This window comes from Pollachius pollachius, assembly GCF_949987615.1.
Source record: "Pollachius pollachius genome assembly, chromosome: 11".
Classification (NCBI taxonomy): domain Eukaryota; kingdom Metazoa; phylum Chordata; class Actinopteri; order Gadiformes; family Gadidae; genus Pollachius; species Pollachius pollachius.
In genome coordinates, this window is record NC_136944.1 from 5,222,125 (window position 1) to 5,245,025 (window position 22,901).

Below are 22,901 nucleotides of genomic sequence, written 5' to 3' on the forward strand. Positions count from 1 at the left end.
AGGGAGAAAGAGGGAGAGAGGGAGCGAGAGAGAAAGGGAGAGAGGGTGAGAGAGAGAGAATTTGAGAGTGAATGAGAGCCTCCTGAAGTTGGGGAAAATGTCTGGGATACATTGGGTCAGAGTGTGGAAAATGCCCACTTGACAGGCTGCGTTTCCTGTCCTGAACAGTACGACTCGTAAACAAGTCAAACCGTCACGTGCGTACTGACGCGTTCTGCGGTCGCCACAAATCGGAAACCTCCCAGCGGTCGTGGCTCAACGTACCTTAAGACGGTCGTTTAGTTTGGGGAGGGGAGGAGCCGATGAATCATGTTTATCAGACGCCGGCGCGACCCGGGAGATGGGGTGGAATTAGGATCCATAAACACCGGTGACGGCAGGGATGACATCCCGTCTCACGGCCCATCCCGGACGCCGCGGGTTCCAAGCTCCTCAGAGCCCCAACCATCAGCATCTCCACCTCCTCCCTGCCAACACCACCTCCTCCCAATCCTGAGGGAAGACTGATGAGTTTGAATCCCCACAGACCCCCTCCGGTGTTGGGGCTGGTGCTGGGTGGTGCTGGGGGTGGAGGTGGTGATGATGGAGTCGGTGGTGGGGGTGGGCATTGTCAGAGCAGGGAGGAAGTGGGAGTGGTAGTGATAATACCGGTCGTTTTGTGTGTGTGTGTGTGTGTGAAGAGAGGCTGGGTGATGGAGGAGAGGTGTTGGGTGGGAGGGTCAATCAGTGGGGGGGGGGCAGGAGAGGAAGGGGCTGTGATCCTGTGTTTGTGTGTGTGTAAATATTTAGGTGATGAGAGGGTCCTTTGTACAAAAGTCGGTGGTCTCTCCCCTCCCTGCTATCCAACAATTGAATCGGTCAACCCCTGACTTCCTTAGATACCCTAATCCCCACTCCTTGTTGCCTAGCTACCTGTGTCCACACTTACTGAACTCTCCTCAGGCCGAAGGGGCCTTAGATAAATAACACGGCTGGAGGGGGGAGAACAGACCGCTGTCAGGACCACGGAGAGCTCTCTCTCTCTCTCTCTGTCTCTCTCTCTCCCTTCCTCTCTCTCAGCTCTCCCTTTTACCCTCCCTCCCCATCACTCTCTCTCCCTCTCCCTCTCTCTCTCTCTCTCCCTTTCTCTCCCTCCCTCCCCTCTCTCTCTCAGCTCTCTCTCTCACCCTTTCTCCCCCCCTCCCCTCTCTCTCTCTCTCCTTCCATCTCTCCCTCTCTCTCTCTCTCTCTCATTCATACCAAAGGATGCATGGAGGGGTTCTCTGCTGAATGTGTCCTCCATATCGAGGACTCCCAGTCCCTCTCTTCAGACTCCTCTTCTGCCTGTGAGGACCCGAGGCGGCGGGCGGCCACGGGGATGCCCGACTAGAAGCCGAGCAGAGGCTAATCGGCCTCTCATTACACGTGGCGTGTGTGGCCGGCGAGACCCTCATTGTGGAGCCCGCCAATGTTAAGGAGATAATGACGTTAAGGGGATAATGAGGCTCTTGATTAGATTAGGCGGTGTGGTCCCCGGGCGCCCAGATTAAATGCTTATCGCCACGGCGACGCAGGCGCCAGGGGACGGGTGAGAGGGAGATCAGGAGATAGAGTCTTTTGGTTCGCAGGTCCGCTTCCGACCGGTTTCACCGCTGGAGGGCACTGGGAGGCTGGGTATGAGCCAAGTACGAGGAAGGCACCGAAAGCACGCCTAAAACTGGCACACACACATGCACGCGCACACACACACACACACACACACACACACACACACACACACACACACACACACACACACACACACACACACACACACACACACACACACACACACACACACACACACACACACACACAGACACACACACACACACATAAACGCACACACACACACACACACGGCAAACATACATAGAAACATGACACACACACACACACACACAAACACACTATCACTCACTCAATCACACACACTCTCAAACACAATTTCTCACACTCACTCTCACACACACTGACTCACATACTGTCACACACACACACAGACACACACAAACACACACAGAAACATGACACACACCCACACACACACAGAAACATGACACATGGGGACCGGTGTGACCCCCTGGCCCTTCTGGCACGCACTTCCTCCCGGTGTGACCGCACCGTGCCAGACTCCCGCACGAGGACGCGGGCGTGCACGTGAGCAGCGCCGCGGTGGCGTCCTGGTGGAGTTACCCGTGTGTGACAGGCCCAGGGTTGATTTATGGCTTATTATGGAAGCAGAGCAGCCTATCGCCGCCACATTATGAGTTTACATTCACATACATCACGCCACGCGAGTGTCACACACACGCTGGAAAACAGTGGGGTGGATCCGAGAGAGAGAGAGAGAGAGAGAGAGAGAGAGAGAGAGAGAATAACGAAAAATAAATTATTTTGCAGACAAAGAAAAGGATTGTTTTTTGCCCTTTCGCCAGCCAGCCCAGGTGTCGGGCACTTCAAATGACGAGAGCGCCGAAGACTAAATGAAATGTCAAGGGCAGCGTTGTGATTCACTGTGGGGGGGGGGGGGGGGGAGAGTGGTGAGAGAGGGAGAGGGTGGGGTGGGTTCCCTGCCTGGTCTGTCCGGCCCGGGGCAGGCCTCTGCACGCGTGAGAGAGAGCGGAGATACCTGGCCGAGATAACAAAAAGAAGGTGTTGGGACGGCGCGTGACGCAGAATGGCTAATGGGACGTGATGTTAATGACCGGAGACATTAAACCTGGCCCTCCGCGTGTTTTAAAAGCACCCGCAATCCGTCTCGCTGTCACTTTTATAGAGGCAGGAGGCTGGCTGGAGCGGCCCACATTAGGGATGGCGCGGTGGGGAGGCTGGCTGCACTCAGTGCCTGCAGGGGCTGGACTCACACCTGCACTGCTGCCGGGGCCTACGTCGGGGTGGGGGTTGGTGGTGGTGGATGGTGGAGGTGAGGGTGATAGTGATGGTGTTGGTGGTGGATTAGAGGTTGGTGGTGATTTTGGTTTTGATTTAGGTGGTGGTGGTGAAGCAGAGGTTATTGTTGATGTTGATTGAGGACGGAGGTGGTGATGGAAGTGGTGGAGCAGAGGTCGATGAAAGTGATGGAGGTGTTAGTGTTTGCATTGAGGTGGATGATAGTGATGGAGGTGTTAGTGTTTGCATTGAGGTCGAGGATAGTGATGGAGCTGATGGAGGTGTTGGTGGTGGAGAAAAGGTTGATGATGGTGATGGAGACGGTGGAGGTGGTGATGGAGGTGGTGGAGCAGAGGTTGACTATAGCGATTGTGTTGGTGATGCGCTAGAGGTGGCCGGTAGTGACGGAGGTGTCTGTGTTTGCGTCAAGGTTGACGGTGTTGATGAAGGTGTTGGTGTTTGCGTCGAGGTTGCCGACGCCGACGGTGTTAATGGAGGTGGAGGCGGCGGAGCACCCAGGCGGAGCCCCCCGCCCTCCGGGACGGATGAGCCTAGCTGGATGTTCATCACCGCTCACGTTTTATCTGTGATTGCTCCAGCGGCTTTCCTCCACCGCCACCCCACCACAGCAGAAGGGGGGGGATGATCTGAAACGCATGGGATGCATGTTATTAACCCCTGCAAGGTCTTACATCGGGGTCCCCCTCCCCACTGCCTCCCTCTGCACCCCTTCTCCCACCCAGCCCCCCCGCGCACCGAAATACAAAAGCAGAGCTCGGCTGCACGTGTCACTGGTGAACCGCGAGGAGAGATTGAAGTGGTCTGGGAGGAGCTGAGCCAGAAACATGCTGGCAGTAATGAATGAATGAGAATGAAGAAGGCGGATGGGAGTGTGTAGCCGTGATAACAGACCGGTACGGCCCGCATTGTGATGCCGAGGGGGTGTTGGCTGAAGGGGGGGGGGGGGGGGGGGGCAGGACGCTGGTTTAATCATAACTGAGGGAGAGAGAGGGGGGGGGGGGAGAGATTTGTATTCACCGCCATAGATTGTAATCAGACGGCGGTTGGGACTGATTGAAGGTTAAGTAGAGAGCTGGGGTTTAACATCTCACATCCTCTAATCTGTGACCCACCCCCCAACCCGACACACGCACACGCACACACAGGATGACTGCACACACACACACACACATGAACATACACTCCCAATGCACACACACACACACACATAGGCCAACTGCACACACACACACACCCACAAAGGCTGACCAAAAACACACAAACACACACACACACACACAGACAGGCCTACCACACAGACACACACACACGCGCACATGGACACACCCACACACCCACACGCACGTGCCAACAGCCATGTCCACCTGGTGTTCTGGAGCTGTAACCAGGGGCGAGGTGGAGCCGCGGTGCCCGTCTGAAGGTGTTCCCTGGTGGGGCTGGGGGGAGGGGTCACGCCGCGGTCCGGGTCTCAGGTCGTTTGAGACCATCTGTTCCGGCGTTCCCCCCGGGGAGGAGAGGGGCGGGGGGGGGGGGGGGGGGGGGGTGTGATGAGTGTCCTGATGGGGCCTGTAACCGCGGCAACCTTCACCTCTTCTTCTTACCGCACCCAGGAATGTCCTCCAACCCCCCCCATCGCTCCCTCCCCCCCACATCCCATGCTTCCGCTCTGCCGTCCCCCCCGGCCCATTGTACCTAAACTATGCAAAACCCTGCGGTGCGAGACTAGTGCTATTGCATCCATTACCCCAACTCCAAGGCCGTCCCTCTCTCTCTCTCTCTCTCTCTCTCTCTCTCGCTCTCTCTCTCTCTCTCTCTCTCTCTCTCTCTCTCTCTCTTTCTCTCGCTCTCTCTCTCTCTCTCTCGCTCTCTCTCTCTCTGTCTCTCTCTCTCTCTCTCTCTCTCTCTCTCACTCTCTCTCGCCTCTCTCTCTCTCTCTCTCGCCTCTCTCTCTCTCCGTGGGGGGGGCGAGGCGGGACGAGATGCGAGATGCGTACAGTAAGTGTGGATCCTTGCTGAGTAGGCCACAACGCCTTGGCGGCGGAGTTGGGGGGGGACGCGATGAGGCGCCCCCAGAAAAGATTCAATCTTTTGTTTCCTTGTCGCGCCGTAATGCCTTCTGTCAGCGGCGCGCGGCACATGTCTCTCTCTTAATGTGTTCTGTCAGGAGGTAAGCTCCGCTGGCCTCACACACACTCGCTCAAAGTCTTCCTCCTCTTCTCTCCTTCCTCCCCGTCCTGTGTGTGTGTGCGTGTGTGTGTTTTTTTGTGTGTGTGTGTGTGTTTTGTCTGTGTGCGTGTATGGTGTGTGTGTGTGTGACTGTGTGGTTTGTGTGTGTGTTTGCTTGTATGTGCGTGTGTGTGTGTGTGTCTCTGTGTGTGTGTGCGTGCGTGTGTGTGTCTGTGTGTATATGTGTGTTTGTGTTTCTGTGTGTGTGTGCGTGCGTGCCTGCGTGTGTGTGTACGTGTGTTGTGTGTGTGTGTGTGTGTGTGTGTCTGTGTGTGCATGTGGTTGTGCAGTCACAGGGTTTCCCTACCCGGCCACAGGGGCTACTGTGGCCTACAGGGGGGCACATTTGCCGCGGCCGGGGTCGAGCCGTCTACAACACCTTCCGCACAGCGCCGCCACCCCCGCCCATCCCGGCCTACGGAGCGTAAGTTACCCCGCGCTACGCGCTACCTGCTACACGCCATGCTACATGCTAGGTGCTGGGCGCAGCATGCGTACCTATGAGCAAAAGATTTTGTTTTTGTTTTGGTATTGTGTTCTTCAGCTTGTTGTTTCCTTGTTAATTATTTATATATTTCCTTTTAATTATGTATTTGACTTAATCATAGCTCCTGGCAAATGCTTAAATCACTAAATATTTCAAACTCGCTCTTTGTATGTTTCTGTGTTGTGGTTTTAAAACTGCGTCATCATTTTATTTATTGTGTGTTTCTGAGTGTGTGTGCGCATGAGACTGGCGAGTGTGGTTGCTTTTAGTGTTGTTCTGTGTGGGTCAATATGTGTCTGTGTGTGTATGAGTGTGGTGTCTGTGTGAGTAATGTTCTGTGCGTCTGTGTGTGTGTCACGGCTGTGTGTGTGTGTCACTGTGTGTATGTTGTGTTTGGACAGCGTCAGCTGTGTGTCAGCCACAGGGAGAGCTCTGAGGAGGACTGGGGAGTATTATGGGATGTGTCTCAGCGGGCTGAGCGGGTGCTGGATGATCTTCCAGCTTTGTGTAGCGACCGGTGTCCGCATCAGTCCTTATCAGCACCTTCCATGTCACCGTCTGTGTGTGTGTGTGTGTGTGCTAGCGCTTGTGTGTTTATGTATCTGGGCTATGTATGTGTTTGTGTGTGTGTGTGATGGTGCTTGTGTGTGTATGTATCTACGCTGTGTATGTGTGTGAGGTGGACCACCGACTAGGTGGGTATCTGGGATTAGATTAGGATCCTCCGGACTTCAGGGATTTAGCCATAGGGGAGTCGGGGCTCTGGAAGTACTTGGGTGGGTGGGGGGGGGGGGGGGGGGGGGGGGGAGATTGTGGCCCCCCCAGTCAGGTTGCAAGCCCATACCTGAGCCCCTCTGCCCAGGCTTACATCGAAGCTCACCGCGCGCCGCCAGCTAGCTGAGGCTACTCGCCGCCAGCTAGCTGGGGCTCAGTGCCACAGCCTAGCTAGCTGCTGTTGGTGTGAGTTTTCACCACCGTTGGACAAGGGGCTGCCTCACAGTAAGGCATTTCTATTCCAACCAGTCAGTGAAGGCCCATCGTCCAATCACATGTCTGTTACTGACGACGCACTAAGCACAATACCCCCACCCTTTTTACGCAAATCATATTTGATTATTTGCTCCTGCTCATTGATTTATTGAATCAATGCATAGGTATGGCAGCCTCCTCTGACTGAATACATATATTGTTTAATCACATTAAAGATGTGTATTTGTTATCCGTGAGATGTCTTTGCTTGGTGGGCGTGGCCTTCTTCTGCGGGCGTGGCTCTCTGAGAGTCCCGGGCCCCTCGATGCCCCCGCCCCCCTCCCTGCAGGCCCAGGTGGCTGCGGTGGCAGCTGCTTGATTTATACTGCAGGGATACTGCACCCTGAACTGGCCCCCATGGCAGGTCCCTCACGTACACACACACACACACACACACACACACACACACACACACACACACACACAAGCAAACACATCCACAAATGTACACACACAAAGAGAAATGCACAAAATGAGACGTATGCACATAGAGAATGAGCTGCACACACATTCAGAGACAGGCTTACAAAAATAAGAAAATCCATAAATATATTAATATACATATTAACACATGTAACCACGCAGAGCAAGAAACACAAAAGGGGAATTAGGCACACACCTTAAAATATATAAACACACACACTCACTTTCACACACAGTCACACACAGGCATACACACAAGCACACACGCACACGCACAAACACACACAAACACACACACACACACACACACACACACACACACACACATAAACGTGCATATACACACTAAACCCAGAGACATCCTAACCAAGACAGAGCACAAATCTACACACATAAATGCAGCAAAACAGACACACCCCCCTCCCCCACGCACACACACATACACACAAACGCACATAAACACACACACACACACAAATGAACACAAACAGAAACGCTCCCATGTGGGACACGGCTCTGTGGGTGCGTGGCGGCGACACTCGGCAGCGACGGGACAAACAAACAACTTTAGCGGAGCAGCAAATTGTCCGGGGGGGCGGGGGGGGGTTTGTGATTCCGAGCTTTCTCTCCTTCACGTGTCCTTCACGCCACACCGGTGACGCCAGGCAGTCGGAGAGAGGCTGACCCCGCCCCCCCCCCCCCCCCCCCCCCCCCCCTCTCTCCACCTCCACCTCCGCCGGGTCCCGGGTGTGATGGAATGGGTTTAGGGGGGGAGGGGGGGAGGGAAGGGGGGAGGGAGGGAGGGACATCGCAGGGAGATAATGGAAAGTATCACATCAGCAAGACGGTTGGTCAGCGATGATGCTGGTCAGAGGTGGAGGAGGAGAGTGTGTGTGTGTGTGTGTGTGTGTGTGTGTGTGTGTGTGTGTGTGTGTGTGTGTGTGTGTGTGTCTGTGTGTGTGTTATGGTGCGTTCAGATGAGATTTAAGTGTTTTCGTTATTTTAGTTGGCTCTTATCTTCCCTTTGCTTCTTTCTCTTTTGTCTGGTTGCTGCGGTAACACAAAGTCAATAATGCTATCCATCCTCAATGATCCACGTGAACTAAACCGTCTCTATCAATGTTTGCCCGTCTGTCTGTCTGTATCCGTCTGTCTGTCACAGGGTGGTGTACCAGGATGGCTTCTATGGAGCAGAGATCTATGTAAGTACAGTTTGGCACCGTCTCCCTCTGTCTCTCTCTCCCTCTGTGAAGTGAAGCAGGGAGTGAACTGAAACCCCCCAGGAGACGAGAACGTGATCCTACCCTCACCCCCCTTAGTCCCCCCCCCCCACACACACACAAACACACACACGCAGGGCCCCGGTACCTTGGCTGCCCCCGGCTGCTATGCCAAGACACCCAAACAGCAGAAACTGAAACCCCCTCGGCTCTCCCCCTCCTGAGCCCCCTCCCTCCCTCCCTCCTCCCCCTGCAGTGATCTCAGCCTCTTGGCAGAGAGAGGTGCAGCCCCGATCAGTGTCCCGTGTCAACTTAGGTCATCTTGTGCAGCAGTGTGTGTGTGTCTGTGTGTGTGTGTGTGTGTGTATGTGTGTGTGTGTGTGTGGGTGTGTGTGTGTGTGTGTGTGTGTGTACGGGATGGTCCCGCGTAGCCCATGGGTGCGGATGGTAGGTGAGTGCGGTGCAAAGTCTGCCTGGAGCCTTTAACCTCCTCCATCTCCTCCCCCCCCTCACCCACCTCCTCCCTCCCTCCCATCACCCCCTCACCCACCTCCCCCCACCGGCCCTCCCCTTCCAGCCCTCCCCCTTCTTCTCCCCCTCCTCCTCCCGCTCCTCTGTACTGCTGATAAGCAGGCAGCAGCAGATATCAGTATTAAAGCCAGCCCTAGAGCAGTCCAGGCTGGCAGGGTCTAGGGTCGGCCCCATTAGAGGAGAGTCCCCAGAAGTGTCTGGTCCCCATTAGAGGAAAGTCCCCAGAATGGTCCTGTCACCATAAGAGGGGAGTGCCCAGAAAGGTCTGGTCCCCATAAGAGGAGAGTCCCCATAAGAGGAGAGTCCCCATAAGAGGAGAGCCCCCATTAGAGGAGAGTCCCCATAAGAGGAGAGTCCCCATAAGTTGGTCTCCTTGAGGGTCTGGTTCCCATTAGAGGAGAGTCTCCTTTAGAGGATGGTCCTCCTTAGGTCTGGTCCCCATAGGGGAGGTGGTCCCCATGAACAGATTGCCCCCCGTATCAGGGGTGTCGTTAATCCGAGCAGGGTGCGGTGCTGCAGAGTGTGCAATGAACACGGCGACGCCTTCCTGCTTTAATCATCCAAGATGGCCTGGAGAAGGGGAGGGCAAGGGATTGTGGGTAATATCCCCGTTCCAATCTGCAGAGTGTTTTTTTTGTTGGTCTTTCGGTCACTCTCCTGACGAAGCAGCAGGCTAATGTTCGCCTCGGAGACACGCCGCTCAATGCATTCAGAAGGGCCACCCTGCTCCGGCACACGGGAAGCTTTACATTAGACCCTCGCCGGGGTTGGATGTAGCGCGACCACGGGCGGACTGAGAAGAGCCGGGGCGGTGTAGGGGGTGGGGTCGGTCGACGTCAGACTGCGTCAAGGCATTTGTCGGTTTTGAACCATTTCGCTGAAGCAGCGGTTTCTGCGAGCGTCTTTAACGCACCACCAGGAATCTACTTCCGTTCCAAGCTGGGTTTCCCCGCGTGTTGATCAGAGTCAGGGATGAAAAGTTTTGCACGTATGATTGGACATGTATTGACCCCCCCCCCCCCACACACACACACACGAGGTCATGTAACATATACATGCAGATGACTGAATGCGTGCAGTGACGCATTAGCATGCGGAGAGTGTGCACGAGCACACTAGCACACACACACAAACACACACACACACACACAAATATACCCTTCGACCAACACGACTACATATCCTCCAAGGCACAGGCGCGTGCACGTGGGGTTGGGGGTGCACGTGGGTGTGTGTGTGTGTGTGTGTGTGTGTGTGTGTGTGTGTGTGTGTGTGAGTGTGTGTGCACGGCCGGGTGCACGTGCGTGTGGGAGTGTGTGTGTGCACCCACGCGGGGAACAAGACAAAATAACAAATGTGCTACACGGCTGGTGTGCAGGGTTTGACAATGAGGGCTTGTGATTTATCGGCCCCCTGTTTGTCAGAGGGCGGTAATCAGCCCATTCCCCCCAGGAAGTCACCTGACTCACGCTGCTCCCCGCTTCCTGCGGAGGGACGGGCGCGGGTGGAGAACGGACGGGGGTGGGGGTGGGGGTGGTTGCGGAGAACGGGGGAGGGTGGATGCACAGGCGTCATGACTTCTGACTCTGGCTCTGAAGTATCATTTGTCAGCAAGTTCTCAAACACCAACTCCTCCTCCTCCTCCACCTCCTCCTCCTCCTCCTCTTCCTCCTCCTCCTCCGTCTTCGGTTCTGCGAGCTTATGAAGATCTGCATTATTAAAGAGCCGGCGACGGCGTGTGTGCTCTGGACCCAGATGTACACACCCATCCACCAGCAGTAATATATAAAACAACTGTGGAAAGTAGGGCTTCATTTTTCAATGAGACTAATAGCAGCACTCCACTCTGATGCATTTAGTTCCTCCCCCCGCAGTCTCTGCCAAATACACCAACACCACACCCTCCCTCTCTATTCATCTCCCTTCTCCCTTGCTCTCTCTCTCTCTCTCGCTCTCTCTCTCTCTCTCAAACACTCGCCTCTTCCTCGCAAAATCTGAGTGTTTAATGATGTAGTGGAAGAGCCAATTGCATTCTCCAAACAGGTCTGAACTATGAATGGCTTGTATTTTATTTCATTCATTAATGTTTCATTTGGTTCTGGGTACTTTCTGACACAGGGACAGGGGGTGCTGTCTTGTTGGGCACGGATACTGTATGTAACCTCCCGAACAGAACGAGAATGTCCGCTCGTACCGAGAGAGAACTGCGTGTCAAACAGTGCTCTCTGGTGGCCTGCTGGGGATACTGCAGCTAAATACCTGATTTAGAGTAGAACGGGGCGGTTGTATAATGGACATACTTTCAATCGTTTAAGTCGATATGGTTGTCAGTACGAAACATTAGAATGATAAAATAGTGCAATTGTTTTGTTTTCTAAGAATTGTGTGCCTGTCCCTGCCATGCATAACCTTTACCGGTACACACTTCATGGTGGGTGACTGACAGTTTCAGTACACACGTCATGGTGGGTGACTGATTTTACCAGTACACAGGTCGTGGTGGTTTACTAACGCTGTGATGTCCTCTCTCAGGGTGGTTATGCAGCCTACAGATACGCCCAGCCGGCTACCACCGCTGCCTACAGTGACAGGTAACTATCTATTTATCTGTCTATGTATCCCTCTACCTGTCTGTCTGTTTGTCTGTCTCTCTCTATCTATCTATATATCTACAGTATCTGTCTGTCTGTGCGTCTGTCTGTCTGTTTACATCTATCTATCTATCTATCCATCTATCCATCTATCCATCTATCCATCTATCCATCTATCTAACTATCCTCTCATCTGTCCGTCTAGCTATCTTACCATTCAAACATCTAGTCCAACCGGTCTATCAAATCTCTTGTTTTGGTGGATCTGTTTTAAGGATGCATGAATGGATGAATGAAGATCAACGTTATGAATAATTTGTTTCAAGATCTTAATCCCATCCCGTCTTTTGCGCTCTTTATTAATTGACGTTTTACGGTCGGTTGACGAATGTATACCATGGCAACAGCAGCTGCGAGAAAACAGGAAGCTGACGAGATAGACTCGCTTCTAGAAGCTTCCAGCACCTCCCTCCACTTATCCTGTCTATTAGCGTAGCACGGTATGGCTCTCAGCTACACAACGCCGCGGCGCTAACCTTGTTAGACTAGCAGCAGCAAAGATATATATCCCATGAGCCTCTCTGCCTGAACCACGCAGTACTTATCAATGGCCCTGGGTGCTTATAAGGTAGAGAGAAAGAGGGGGGAAAGAGAGAGAGAGAGAGTAATAGAGAGGATCAGAGTCATAAAACAGAGAGAAATGGAGACAGAGAGTCAGAGAGAGAGAGAGAGAGAGAGACCGCGAGAGAAGTGGGCAATATATACAGTGAGATATAAAGAAAGAAAGAAAGAAGGCATAAAAGAAAGCAAGTGAGGAGACAAACATCATAAAATCTAACCGACGAGAGACGGTCTCGGAGGTGTGTGTGTGTGTGTGTGTGTGAGGGGGGGTCGTGAGGTCAGGGTGGGGGTGGTGCTGAATGATGTAACGGGCGTCCACTAGCGATGTGCTTGAGGAGCCCCCATTCCCCCCCCCCCGGTGCGGGTCGGGGAGAGGGGGAAGAGAGTGGGGGAGACGGGGGGGGTGAGGGATTGGGGGTGTCACCCATGATAACGTACACCCTGCTGCCGCGCCGGCGGGAGATCCCATCGATAATGTAAGATTTATCAGGGACCCCTCTCTCTCTCTCTCTCTCTCTCTCTCTCTCTCGCCCCCTCTCTCTCTGGGCCTCGCCCGCGAGTTATGAGCCGCGTAACGCAGCCCCATTGCCGCCGCGGCGTGCGCGCTGATTTAATTCCCGCCTCTTCTCTTGCCCCCCCTCCCCACCTCTGTGTCTTTTTTCCCGGGTTGTTTTTTTTCCGGGAGATTTAATGTAATTCTCTGCTGAGTTGTTTGTCTGGCTTCTGTTTTCTCCGCGCCTCATCTGTTTGTTTCCCCGCGCTGGGCGCCGCCGCCCCGATCGATACGGCGCCCACGGCCTCGTCTCAGCAATACCTTATCAGACTTACCCCCGACCCCCACCCCTCCAGCCCACCGTCGACCAATCACACCATCAAGCATCCTGATTGGATTGATCGCAGTCTGTGGGGGGAGAGAAAAAAGAGAATTAAACCGAGCGAAGTGTTTGTTTATTATTTATGAAAACGACAAAGTGTCTCGCGTCACCTACGGCCTCACGACCGATCAAACGCAGCGGGGCCCAGCGGGGGGAGCCGTCCCATTGGCTGGACTGATGAGGCCCTTCTTGCGTAATCGTGATTAGCAAGACGTATTGTTGTGATTACAGTAGTTGTGTTTAAACGTTAACCTAACTGACTAGCCCGTGCATGTGACATCACAGTACACTCCCCCCTGAGATGAGAACGACGACACGCCAAAGATGTGAGTTCACTTGTGACGATGGCGCCGCGGTCTCGGTAGCAAAAAGGCGGGAAACTTGCGGATGCTATTGTTGTTGTTGTTGTCCTTGCACCCTCCTCCATCTCTTCCTCCGTCCTCGCTTCCTCCTCACCTTCTCCTCACCAACTTCTCCTCCTCTCACTGGCCTGACACTGTCCCCTCCGCACTGGGGGAGGGAGAGAGGAGGGGGAGGGAGAGGAGGGAGGGAGGGGGGGAGGATGAGCAGGTGGGGGGAGGGGTCTTATCTGCTCCGCACAGACCACTCATTTGCAAGCCAGGGGACCGGGGATGGAGGAGGTGGAGGAGTAAAACCGAGAAATACGTGAAGGGGAAGGAAATAAATAAATAAATAAGCGAGGAGGGAATAAATAAATAAATAGGGCGGGTGCATCTTGTCGCGTCGCGGCGGGAAATTGGAAGGATTAGTTCCGAACCAGCGACGGTGAAAAGACAGGGGGGGCGAGGTGGCCCATCGCCGTGCATCGTGGGTAAACAAGAGCCGGGGCAGGAAAAGAATGAGAAGGCGCAAACAGAGTTCAACTCTCTGTCGCTCCGTCTCTCTCTGTCGCTCCGTCTCTCTCTGTTGCTCTGTCTCGCTCTGTCGCTCTCTCTCTCTGTCTCTCTGTCTCTCTCTCTCTCTCTCTCTTCCTTTCTTACTTCTCTCTTACTCTCTCTGCTTTCCTCATCCGTCTCTCTTGTTCTCTCTCTCTTTGTCTTCTTAGATCTAACGGTGATCTAGGGCTCTCCTCTCGCTCTTTATCTCCCTTCCAGCCCTCCTCTCTCTGTCTCTCAGGAACTTTCCTCTCATTATCCCTCTCTCTCTCCCTGCCTCTATTTCTCTCTCTCCACCCCTCAATATCTCTCTCTCTCTCTCCTGCCTCCATCTCTCTCTAGTCCTCTCTCTCTCACACTCTCCCTCTTCATTATAAATGTTGTTCGCCCTAATCAAGGGGCCAATCAAAGAGACTTGTGTAATCGAGGCGACCTTTGAACTCATCTCTTTGTTGGGCAAGGGGGGGGATGTTCTGTGTTTAATGACCAGACTTGAAAGAGTCAACCGTCGGTCATCCGTTTGGTGGGGGGAAGGGAGGGAGGGAGGGCTTTAATCAGCCATGTCTACATGTTCTTCTCTCATCTTCAATGTGATGGTGTTAACATATTTGGCCTCTCCCTCTCTCTATCTCCCTCTCACTCCCTCTCTCTCAATTATTCTGACTCATCTCTCTCTCTCTCTCTCTCGCTCTCTCTCTCTCTCTCTCTCTCTCTCTCTCTCTCTGCCCCTCTCTCCACCTGTATCTCTATCGCTCTCTCCCCCTCTCTCTCTCCCTCTCTTGCCACCTGTATCCCTATCTCTCTCTCCCCCTCTCTCTCTCCCTCTCTTGCCACCTGTATCTCTATCTCTCTCTCCCCCTCTCTCTCTCCCTCTCTTGCCACCTGTATCCCTATCTCTCTCTCCCCCTCTCTCTCTGCCCCTCTCTCCACCTGTATCTCTATCTCTCTCTCCCCCTCTCTCTCTCCCTCTCTTGCCACCTGTATCTCTATCTCTCTCTCCCCCTCTCTCCGGCTGTTTCTCTGACTCCGTCTCCCTCTCTCTCCCCCAGCTATGGCCGAGTCTATGCAACGACGGACCCGTACCACCACACCCTGGGTCCGGCCGCAACCTACAGTGTGGGCACTATGGTGAGAGGCTGACGTGCCACACCCAAACTCTGCACCGCCACGCACACACACACACACACACACACACACACACACACACACACACACACACACACACACACACACACACACACACACACACACACACACACACACACACACACGCACACACACACACACACACACACACACACATGCGCATTCACAAACACGCACAAACGCACCCACACGCACAATTGCTCACAAACGCACACGCGCATGCACACACAAATGCACACAAATACCAGCAATTGCACCCTCACACACATAGCAGCATCCGCATACACGCACATGCACACACACAGACACACACACACACACACACACACACACACACTCACACTCACACTCACCGATGGGCGCCAAAACATGGAACGGAGACTGCTGCCATTGCTGATTGTTTGCCTGTTAGTGTTTGTATTTCCTATGTTGGCGTTGGTTGAGTACGAGCAGAGCATGTGGATTTAGCGGCTTTTATTGTTCAGTTTACAACAAACGTTGTATTTTTTTGCTGTGTTTGTTCTGTTTGCACGGCAAGCCAATTAGAATGGAATGTATAATGGACTAGCCGCGCGATAGCGTGTGCTGTTTGTGCAGCCCAACGTCTGTTGAAATGTTCCGGTGTGTGTGTCCACGCACGCCTCACGTCCCGCGGTCCGTCCCCGGTACACTAACCCGGGTCGGACTGGACCCCCGGGTCGGCCTGGACCCCCGTACCGCCGGCCACACTGACTGAACCAGGGGGAGGGAGGCTGTGTTGTTAATGTCTGTTTTTAGCTAGCGTGTGCAGCTCCTACAACATCAAAGATGAAAAAGAAACTCTATCCAAAAATAATGGAAATAAATCGAAAACCGGAAAAATAGTTTGTGCCTTCCAAATAGGCGACAGAGAGAGAGAGAGAGAGAGAGAGAGAGAGAGCTACCTTCTCTGGGTTGATTTCGTGACGGAGTAGAGGGAGGTTTAAGGGGCGGGGCTTAAAACAAGCGATGGCTTAAACGGTGACAGCCATGTGGTGGAGAGGGATACGACAAAGAAGCTGAGCCATTCGCTGGGCAGGTGTGATTTGTGAGGGGTGGTGTTGGGTCGCGGGGGGGGGGGGGGGGGGGTCACTACCACCACCACAGAGAGGTCCAGCCCTCCCCGTCTCAAACGTACCGTTACGGGCAGGCGACGGGCGTCCGTTTGCTCGGTGCAGCTGCTAGCTAAAAGCTTTCATTAATTAAGACATTTGGCTTTCTCCCTCTTCATTTACCTAATTGAAAAAATGTGCTAGTACGTCCTTTTCTTTTTTCTTTTTTTCTCCAAATTTCCTTCCCGGTCTCAGAAGATTAAGTCCTCCCCCCACCCTGCCCACCACCTTCTCCCGCCTCCGCCCTAATCAAAAAGTCAGAGGCCCCCCTCTCTACCAAACCTTCTGTAACAAACATTAACAAACAGACTGTGTGGAGCAGAGGGGATTGGGGGTGTTTGTGTGTGTGTGTTTGTGTGTGTTTGGGTGAGTCTATGTGTTTGTGTGTGTGTGTGTGTGTGTGAGGGAGGGGGGGGTCTGTGTGTATGGGTCTGTGTGTGTGTGGGGGGGGGGTAGGTTAGAGGGGTCTAACAGTGTGTGACAGTGAGCAGGGTTGACAAAGAGTGAGCAGGAGTAAGCTGGGTTACCAAAGAGTGAGCAGGAGTGAGCGGGGTTACTAAAGAGTGAGCAGGAGTGTACATGGTTACTAAAGAGTGAGCAGGAGTTAGTGGGGTTACTAAAGAGTGAGCAGGAGTGAGCAGGGTTACTAAAGAGTGAGCAGGAGTGTACATGGTTACTAAAGAGTGAGCAGGAGTTAGTGGGGTTACTAAAGAGTGAGCAGGGTTACTAAAGAGTGAGCAGGAGTGTACATGGTTACTAAAGAGTGAGCAGGAGTTAGTGGGGTTACTAAAGAGTGAGCAGGAGTGAGCAGGGTTACTAAAGAGTGAGCAGGAGTGTACATGGTTACTAAAGAGTGAGCAGGAGTGAGCAGGGTTACTAAAGAGTGAGCAGGAGTCAGCACTGGGCAGCAGCAGCAGCGGCCACATCAGCTAGACCGCTCGTGGCCGAGGGAGACGCAGCAGTTTGGCGTCTTAATTCTTTAATCATGTTTGATTAATAGTTCCGCAACAGAGATGAATGAGCTCTGAATTTTAAAAGCTATAGTGTAATTAGTTCCTCTGAGGTTGCGTGAAATTCCCTTTGCTCGCGCCGAGCCTACAAATGTGTTTTTATACGGATGAACAAGCGAAAGGGTTCCCTGAAATTTGAGGAAATTAGCCTTTGAAGGTCTCGGATTTAGCCTCCCGAGCATGCCCAGGCTCCCAGCTGTAGCCCAGCCGGTGAGCAGCAACATGCATATAAATAAGTGTGTGTGAGTATGTGTGTTGGTGCATGTGTGCGAATGTGCGGCAACGCAATTATGCACGTGCGTGTGTGTGTGTGTTTCTGTGAGTGTGTTTGTGTCTGTGTGTGAACATGTCCATATTTGTGTGTGTGTGTGTGTGTGTGTGTGTGTGTGTGTGTGTGTGTGTGCATGTGCACCCGTGAGTGTGGGTATGTGTGTGTGCCTATGTGTGTGTGTTTGTCTGTGGTATGCGTATGCGCCCTTCTGTGTGTGTGTGTGTGTGTGTGTGTGTGTCAGATAACCAGTGCATGGAGCAGGAAGACGTCCTGTGGAGGTTTGCAGGCTGCACAGCAGAGCGCCCGTAAGACTTAAAAGGAATCCTGATTAAAACCCTTTGAACTCACCCCCCGACAGCTCCCTGGCTTTGTTAAAGGCTGAGAAACCCTTTCCTTAAGGGGTGTTTTCTCACAATACGGCCCCATAAACACCACACTGTCATTCCTCATGCAGTGTCTACTGTATATTATAATTTGCAATTTTATACTGAACTTTTGTACTTTAAAAACAGTCGATGCAGGGCCCCTAAACATAGTGGTTAATTTGACATGAATATATTTCTTTCATATGTCTTTATTGTTTGGCTTTAAATAAGCTAAGGTCGAAGATAACCTTTTTTTAAGTTAATGTCAATAGTTTACTTTAATTACTCTTGGGTTGATTATTAGCTTTAATTAAGCTAATGTTGATTATTGTTGTAACATAGCTAATGCCGATGTTTAGCTTTAGCTGAGTTGATGGTTAAGGTTTACTTTAGATATTCTAATTACCAAGATTAGAGTTTATTAGGCTAATGTTGTCGGCTAGCTTTACCCAAGCTAACGTCGATGTTTACTTTCAACTAAGCTTCTCTCGAGGGCTAGCTGTAGCTAGGCTAATGCTCCAAGCACCTTAGTCTCCCTTCCCTCTAAAGCCGTTCCCCGAAACAGACCCTCAATTCTGCAAATCACACCTGGCCTCTTCCCCCCAAAAAAGTCAAACATATGATTGGATCGATGCTTGCGTACACCTTTACTCATGACCGTCGGAGGAAAGGGAAGGAAATTTGCGGTGAAAAAGGGAAACCATGCTACTAAAAAGTCTGTCAGTTGGCTAGTGATTGATTGGTTGTTTTTCATCTTTGATATTGCAGGCTAGCCTGTACAGAGGAGGGTACAGTCGCTTCACACCCTACTAACAGAACGAAAAGCAGAGAACCGAGAAAGACACAGAGACACTAAACCCCCCCGCCTAACAGCCAATTAGAATCTAATCGAATCCCAGACATTACCTGACTGCAGTGAAAACCTATCCCCCAAGCTTTCCCCTACCACCCACCCACGCACCTGCCCCCACCCTATCCCCACGCATAAACACACAAACACACACATACAGACACACAAACATGCATGCACAAGGGAACATTCCCAAAAGGACGAAATCTCCACTCGTCCAGTTTTGATGACGTCATCGGTCTTGTGCTGGATTCATGTTGTTGCTTTTTATTCATTTTTCAAACAGGATGGTTTTTATCAACTTTTCTTTGTTTATTTCCGTTGGTTTGATGATGCACCTGTTGCATTTGTTGACTTGCTGTACATGGGTGCTGTGCCACCCTGAACCCTGATGTAACCCTAACTGCGTGCATGGTGCATGCTCAGAGGTGTTCATGCCAGGCGCCGCCTTCTGTCTCAGAACACTCTGTCTTAAAACACATGCTACACATGGGAGGTTTTTGGAGCCCAAATTTTGAGTGGCCTTCAAAAAGGACCTAGCTTTGACCACTGTCGGTTATGTTAAGTCTGAAAGGGGAACCCTCAAGATTGGCGGTTTTCTATCATGAGAGAGGGCTGCTTTATATGCATTCCTCCTTTGAGTCCTCTTACCTGGACCACTGGAGGAACAAGGACCGATAAGCACTGATGTCAACCATCCAACCTTCTTCTTTGATTTTTGTCGCAAATTTCCCCAACATGCATATGAGGCCGTTCCCTGGTCTCCCTTTAAATCTCTGAACCCAATGACCACAAATTTGTTAAAACAACAAACCACAACAACAACAACATCAATGTGAGTGAGGGCCCGACCCCTGGTGGCTCTTAGTCTCTAGAGGAGAGGGCGTCTTGCTGAGACCTCCCCCCCATGGTGGAGCTGTATTCTGTGGCGCTGGCGGGTTGAGCTGTCTGGTGTAGGGGCATGTGGGGGGTTTGAAGGGGGTCAGAGGTCACCTTTTGCTGCTCACACTCTTGAATGATGCGATGTGACTTCGATGAATGGCCCTTCCTATGTGATTACCACACACCTGACCCTCACACACACACGCACGCACACACACACACTGAGTTACGTAATAACACAACGCACTAGGTGGGTGGAACCCAGGGGTGGCTTCCAGGCTGAAGGTGAAAGGTCGCTCCCCGGGACTCCATTAGCCGCCTTAACCTCATGATAGAGCCAGACGAGACGAACCCATAGCACACGACATCACACAGCAATAGATCAAATCTATCAGATGCCTTTAAAGGGCCACTATTTCACCGTGTCAAGGTTATTTGCCATGATGTGCTATTAGAAACAGTTTTGAAATGGACCCTCTAGTGACGTTACACAGGCTGAATAGATCCATACTGATCTATCTATCGTACCCCTTGCTTTTCAACAACACATAGGGGCCCTTTAACTAAAGGACCGTTAATTTGTCTGCATATTCCCTAAAATGGCACAGGACTTTTTCACCGCTGAGCTCCGAGGGTATTACTTATGTTATGAGAATCATCAGCTGTGTATTATGTATAAACTCTACACAGTTCAGTGGAATACACAATAATATAAACATATATATATATATATATATATATATATATATATATATATATATATATATATATATATATATATATATATACATATATATGATTATGCGTAGGTCTTAATGTTCTAGAAACCTGTTTATCTCTGGAAGAATACATCTGTAGCAAAGTAGGGAACACAGTGTACCTCTGCCTCTGGCCCTGAATAGTTTTTGGCCCTGGCGATGTGCACTCTCCCCCCTAGAAGTTCGGCACTAGCATTGTCAAACTTCTGGATCGGAGGTTAATTCTAGAGCCAAATGTATAATAAAAAATGTAATGTAAAGTATAGCCCCTCCGCCAATGGTGACACAATGATTGTTGTGTCGCTAGTGATATAAGTTTTACCGTTCCGACAAAGGGGAGGATTGGTTTATGCATATGTAAGAGATTCTGATGTGAGGTTTATGGTAGCATTTATGTGCGTGTCAGTTATTACTCCTATAAAACGATGAAACAGATTTTCACTTTTATTTATTCCTCAAAGATGTGTACTTCGTTTTTTTGTGAATGTGTGTGGGTTGAGGGGGTTGTATGGGTGTGTGTATATGTTTGTGTGTGTGTGTGTGTGTGTGTGTGTGTGTGTGTGTGTGTGAGTGTGTATGTGTGTGTGTGTGTGTGTGTGTGTTTGTGTATGTTTGTGTGAGTGTGTGTGTGTGTGTGTGTGTGTGTGTGTGTGTGTTTGTGTGGTGCGTGTGTGCCTTGAGCACAGGCCTGGTCATGTGCATGTGTGTGCATGTACTTTTATATGTGTTAAACTTTCAGTAGACATAACCCAGAGACAGCGAGAGAGAGTCGTGCTAATATGCTGTCTTTTGCAATTACAAGCAAACAGCTCCAGATGTCATCGCTCACTTTCCGATGTAGTAACATGATGCTAAACAATGTGGTACATGACTTCCTTAATGGCCTGAAGAGGTGGAGAGATATGGCCTCCATGCACCCCAGAAAACACTTCAAGAGTGGGGGTTTATGGCTGCTAGACTCTGTACACAGTAGCATTAGTATTAGCATTAGTATTAATTTGATGGTGTGTTCAAAACAATTTAAATGCAGCACTATCTTCCATAGGTTTTGTTATTACAGTAGCTACGCTCCATGCTAGTTGCTAGTTGTCTTATTACAGGCTACACTACATGCTACTTAAGTTGTGTTATTATATAATACATTTCATGCTATTTGTGATATTACAGCTATGCTACCTAGTAGTTGTGTTATTACATGATCTGCTACATGCTAGTAGTGGTATAACAAGCTACATTATAGGCTAGGTGTGTTATTACTTGCTAAATTATGAGCTAGTTGTTTTATTACAGGCTACGCTACATGCTAGTAGTAGTATTACAGGCTACACTACATGCTAGTCATGGTATTCAATGCTACAGTGTTTGTGTTATTACAGGCTACATTAAATGCAAGTTGTGTTATTAGAGGCTGTGCTACACACTAGTTGTGTTTTAACAGGGAGGAGTGAGCGGATGTTGACATCTGTTGATCGTTGTGTACCTGCATCGGTCAGGCTGCTGTTTACAAGAAAAAATTACAATAACTGAACTGCTAGCGTGTACGCTTATCATGGCTGAACTGTTCTAGATATTACATGTAAAAATCTAACATGACATATTCATCAAGATTATCAAGGGGCATTTTTTATTAAAAAAGCCAAGAAAATCTATGTTTAGAAGAAGATTTTAACTTATATTGACTGCAAGACATTAGTGTAATATTTCATAACCAGCTTAGTATGCAACCAGCCCTCTGTCTGGTCTAGAGGGCATACACCGAATTGCAAAAATAAAAAGTGTTTTTTGCATTTTACAAAAAAGTTTTGCATCATTAGGATATTTACATAAAGCCTAGGCAAAACATTGCTTTAATTTCTGCAGATTTTTGAACTAAGCCCTGATAAGCTGAAAAATATGTATTAATAAACACAAAAAGATTTGTACAATACAAAAACAAAAGCAAAATTTAAAGTACCTGTAAATACATTTAAATGTATATAATACTCACTATTATATCACAACTATCAAAGTAACTGTTTTATATGTATTCATATATGAACTAAGTTAATATGTGGATCTTCAATACAGCATCAATTGTTATTGAACTGTATGAAATTTATAATAATGAGAATACATATTGTCTGAAAGTATTTTTTTCTTTAATTTGTTCCTCCTATTTCGTTAGTAGGGACTAATGTTTTTGCTTTTATTCTTCTTCATTCATAAATAACATTTTGTCGTCGATATATGTGACATATCTAACCTAATTGTTTTGACTGTGAGAATAAAGCAGTTGTATGAACTTTGTCTCTGCCTTTGGGAATGGCTGCATGTTACCAATAATGCTGTTCCATTCACCTATCCCCTGATTACGAACCCATAGTCCGAAATTGACTGTTCTGATTTCCATACCGTTATTCTTAAGTTGATCTTTCTGATTATGTTTACTTTTTTTTTTCTCCAAATTCAGTCATTCTGATTAAGTTTATTTTTGCTCAGAATCAAGTAATTGAGATTTCATATCCATACAGTCATTCTGAATTTGATCATTCCAATTACGTTTCCATACCGTTTTTTCCCGAATTCACTCATTCTGATCACGTTTGTTTCCTGTTGTTTCCGAATGACATATTTCTGATTACGTTTCCATATCGTTATTCCAAATTTGATTGTTATTCAG

General features: G+C 50.3%; 1 protein-coding gene across 1 annotated transcript in view; it reads left to right on the forward strand.

The window, feature by feature from the left end:
- The window catches only part of rbfox3b (RNA binding fox-1 homolog 3b), a gene marked incomplete at its 5' end in the record, with an annotated part of 48,255 nt that overhangs the window by 23,732 nt on the left and 1,622 nt on the right, over positions 1-22,901 (forward strand). Inside the window, 5 exon segments of the mRNA XM_079745729.1 lie at positions 5,448-5,506; positions 5,508-5,581; positions 8,259-8,298; positions 11,380-11,438; positions 14,880-14,958. Of these exon segments, the coding sequence (XP_079601855.1) occupies positions 5,448-5,506; positions 5,508-5,581; positions 8,259-8,298; positions 11,380-11,438; positions 14,880-14,958 (311 nt within the window).